The 4,535-nt window shown below is 35.2% G+C and overlaps 1 protein-coding gene across 1 annotated transcript in view; it reads left to right on the top strand.

Annotated features, from left to right (window-relative positions):
* Positions 1 to 4,535, top strand: part of NSD1 (nuclear receptor binding SET domain protein 1) — a 182,484-nt gene that overhangs the window by 120,174 nt on the left and 57,775 nt on the right. The window contains exon 6 of the mRNA XM_012660699.1: positions 3,897 to 4,053. Within this exon, the coding sequence (XP_012516153.1) occupies positions 3,897 to 4,053 (157 nt within the window). The remainder of the gene's footprint in view (positions 1 to 3,896; positions 4,054 to 4,535) is intronic.

The raw sequence follows: 4,535 nt of genomic DNA, 5'->3' as shown, positions 1-4,535 counted from the left end.
AGGATACGGAATAGTTTTAATTTGAAATAAAGTAAAAGACATATTATTACTATTTACTCCTATGAAATTATAGCAGTTAGAATTAGTAAAAAGAAATTATCTTCCATATCTTGTCCTAATTAAGGTTCTCTGGCTTCTTTCCATATGTGCTAAGAAGTAAGAACTTTTATGAAGCTTACAGTGCCTGTGACCTTTTCTTTTTGGTCTCAACTTTTGCTTTCCTTTCTTTGCTTTTATTGAGAGAATGTCCATAACGCCACCTTAAACTGAGGTAGGAATGGCTTCCTTGAGGGCATCGTGTCATCTAATGCTTCTTGCCACCTGAGTAGACTATGTGTTGCTCTCTGTAGGCCTTAGCTCCCAAAGAGCTTACAGTGTAGTAAAATGACTATAGCATATTAAATGCATTAAAACTAGGGCACAGTTTTATAAGGAAATTGTAATAGATATTTGTTTCCACAATTAATTCAAAAAAAATCATACTTTGATATTTTAGTCACAAAGCATGATAAGATTTTTAAAAAGTAGGTCTCCAAAATTCTATATTTTTATCTGTCCTCCTTTCTTTTGCATATATGGCATACGTTTTTTATGTTGTTGAGGTAATGATATATGTATAATTAATTATGTATTTTTCGATGATTCTATTCAGAAATAAATTCCTCAGTTTTCTACTGTGAAACTCAGTACAACCATTTGATACTAAATTGATGAATTGTTTGTAAGGTGCTTTCCAAATTCACGTGGCAGTGCTGATTGGGTAATAGGTCTGTCTACATGTCTGTGTGATAGTCTGTGTAATCCAGAGAGGTTTTTTAACATACAGTTTGAGCATCTCTAATCCAAAAATCTGAAATCTGAATATGTTCCAGAATCGGAAACAGTTTTAGTAGTGACATGATCACAAGTGGAAATTCCTCATGTGATGGGTCATAATGAAAATGCAGGCACACAACATAGTTTATTCAGCATCCCCAAGGGAAAAAGAATCTTTCACCTCCCTACACCTTTGATATATATCCTTTCTGCACATGCTGCTGAGATTCCCCCATGCAAGCATGCCCACAAAGGGTAATGAAACAGCATGTGTGCAGGCTGGATGCACCAACAACAGGTTCCTCATGATGCTTCACAGGGAGCCAAGACCTACGTGTATTACTTAGCTGTTTATTGCTTCTTCTCTGCTCTATGGTATGAAAATATTGTAATTTTCAAAAAGTTTGCAGTTATCCCTATGGGCAATAGTGATAAGAAAAAGAAAAAGAATTTGTGTTTATCTGTAGCACAGAAAGTGGAGCCATGGAGAAAACTGAACAGTGATATAAGTGTGAAATCTCATATAGAAGAGTATATGATGTTACCATATATACTTCAAGAAACAGAAGGGTAAACTGTTGAAGTTCTATATGAAAGTGATGTGGAGAAGGTAATGAAAAATAGAAAAATGCTGCATGAAGCTAAAAATGAAGAGCTCAATTATGTATTGAGTCAATCCATGCAGTGAACACCTGCAACTTACTGTATGCTGATCATGAAACAAGCAAAGATCTGTCATGATGAACTGAAAATTGAAGGGAACTGTGAATATTAAACAAGCTGGTTGCAGAAATTTAAGAAAAGACATGGCATTAAAGTTTTAAAGATTTGTGGTAATAAAGCACCTGCTGATCACAAAGCAGCAGAGAAATTGATTGCTGAGTTTGCCAAGGTCATCACTGACGAAAATCTGATGCCGGAAGAAGTCTGTAATGCTTATGAAGCATCACTGTTTTGGCATTATTGTCCTAGAAGCACCCTGACTGTGGCTGATGAGACAGCCCCTACAGGAATTAAGGATGCCAGGGACAGAGGAACTGCTGGAATGTGCTAATGCAGTTGGCATGCATAAGTGTGAACTTGCTGTGGTAGGCAAAGCTGCTTCACTATAGGACAAGAAGTGAGTTTCTTACCAGTCAATTATTATGCTAACAAAGGCATGGATCACCAGGGACATCTTTTCTGATTGCTTTCACAAACATTTTGTACCAGCAGCTCATGGCTTACTGCAGGGAAGCTATACTGGATGACTGCTGTATTTTGTTATTCCTTGACTTCTGTTTTGCTCATCCTCCAGCTGAAATTTTATTAAAAATAATGTTTATGCCATGTGCTTGTGAAGTTACCCCAAGTGTAACTTCGTTAATTCAGCCATATGACCAGGGAATCCTCGGATCAATGATGAGTAAATATATTAATAATAATACTTTCTTGAGCAGAGTGCTAGCAGCAGTTAACAGAGGTGTAGGTATGGAAGGTTTTTCAAAGGAGTTTAGCATGAGGAATACATATGCTGTTGTCAATGCTTGGAACACATTGATTAAGACTCGGTTGTGCATGCCTGGCACAGCTTCTGACCTGCAGCTGTGGTTAGTGATGATGAGGAACAAGGTGGTGACTTTGAAGGATTCCATATGTCAAGTGAAAAAAAAGGATGTCTGACCTTCTTACATATGCAAAATATACCTTCAGAGTTCATCAGTAATCTGGTAGAAGTAGATATCAAAGAAATTTTTGGTATCAACAATGAGGGTTCAGTTGTTCATTCATTGACTGGTGAAATAGCTGAAGTGATTCTGAATTAAGGTGATTGTGAAAATAGTGATGATGAAGATGACGGTGTTAATACTACACACAAAGTACCTATAGATATGGTCAAAACGTGATGGGCTTATTGAAGGACTAGAACAGTGTGCATTCATAACATAACAAGAAACCCTATCAGTTTATGAAATCAAAGAGAGACATCTCAGACAAAAACTATTCATAAAGCAGATGACTCTGGAGGAAACATTTGTAAAAGCCATGCAGCAGAACACTTCCTTATCCCTAGAGGGTCTATATCTATGGTCATTCAACTGCTTCTGGTGTTTGTTCTCACTTAAAAGATAAAATACAGTGTACAGTAGACTCTTTAATCAAAACGGAGCATCCTAAGTGGAGACTGAAAGCCTGCCAGTGTTTGTTGCTGTTGTTTAACAGCTGATACAGGTATTCTAGTGATTCTACCCTGCAGTTTAGTTATCCTGAACATGTTATTTTTTTTTTTTCACAATATTAGTGGTATGTCATTTTTTACTGTTAAGTACTTACGTATGAATAATTGTGAGAAAGTGATTATTTATCAGTAACATTTAAATTAAGTGTTAGAAATGATAGTGATGCCAAAAAACCACAGACTGTCCACAAGCGTGGCTGAGATAGTGACACTTTTGCTTTTTAATTGTTCTGTGTAAACAAGTTTTGTTTCATGAATAAAATTATTCAAAATATTGTATAAAATACCTTTAGGCTGTGTATATGAAGTTTATATGATAAATTAGTTTCATGTTTAGACTTGAGTCCTATTCCCAAGATATCTCATTATATATACACAAATATTCCAAAATCTAAAAAAATGCTGAAATCTGAAACACTTCTGATCCCCAAGCATTTTGGATAAGGCATACTCAACCTATAACTCATGGTATATTTTACCAATTTACCTGATCTATACTCTGTTTTTGTGTTAGGTATATGTTATCTCTGTTTGTATTGGTGTCAGTTACCATAGGACAAAATACTTTCAATTTAACCTTTTCCTTACGATTGGATGGGCCATTTATATGGGGGGGGGTTGTGTATGGGTGTGCATGTGCACAAAAGTCCCTTTGTACACCCCCACCAATCCTTTTGCATGTGATAAAACATAGCAAATCATTTGAGCCTCTTGCATCTTAAGCCAGAGCACTTTTGCCAGGTGGTTTCCCATCTGGGTACCTTTGGGAGTGTTTCATAAAACACTTTGGGATGGTTTCATAAAAACTTTGGGTTTTCCTCTAGCTTTTTGGTTAATACTGAACTTGTTTATCTTCTTGTAGCTGTGCGGTCAGAGAAGAAACGCCTTAGGAAGCCAAGCAAGTGGCTTCTAGAATATACAGAAGAATATGATCAGATATTTGCTCCTAAGAAAAAACAAAAGAAGGTACAGGAGCAGGTGCACAAGGTATATTCCAACATTTCAACAATCTTTCTCTGGTCCTCTTAGGAAATTGCAATTTTGCCTTTAATATCATATTTTATTCTCATGAAACAAAAATTTTATCTGAGATCTTCATTTTTCAGTTTTTTATCCTTAGCTTCTAGCACAGTACCTAGCATATAATGCTTACTAAGAATGTTTAAATGAGTGTATATAGTGTATGTCTTTGTATATATATTTTTCCTTCTTTGTTTTCTAAGAATATTTAATGACTTAGGAATATTGTTATGATATAATGGTAAGTAAAAAATAGGATAAAAATAAAAAATACTAAACATTAATAGATAACATTTACTAGTTTATCTGATAAGGGATCACAAGATATACAATTTATAGATAATATTCTTCAAGTTCTCATCCCAATAAAATGCCTCATGAGTCACAGTTTTCATTTTACTAATAGATTTACACACCTATATTTGGGTTTGTAAATAAATGTTTGGGGACCAGGTTGATATATCACATCCAATATATAAGT

The sequence above is a fragment of the Propithecus coquereli genome, unplaced genomic scaffold, assembly GCF_000956105.1.
Source record: "Propithecus coquereli isolate 6110/MARCELLA unplaced genomic scaffold, Pcoq_1.0 Scaffold676, whole genome shotgun sequence".
Taxonomy (NCBI): domain Eukaryota; kingdom Metazoa; phylum Chordata; class Mammalia; order Primates; family Indriidae; genus Propithecus; species Propithecus coquereli.
Note: the sequence above shows the minus strand (reverse complement) of the source record. Positions and strands in the feature narration are given on the sequence as shown.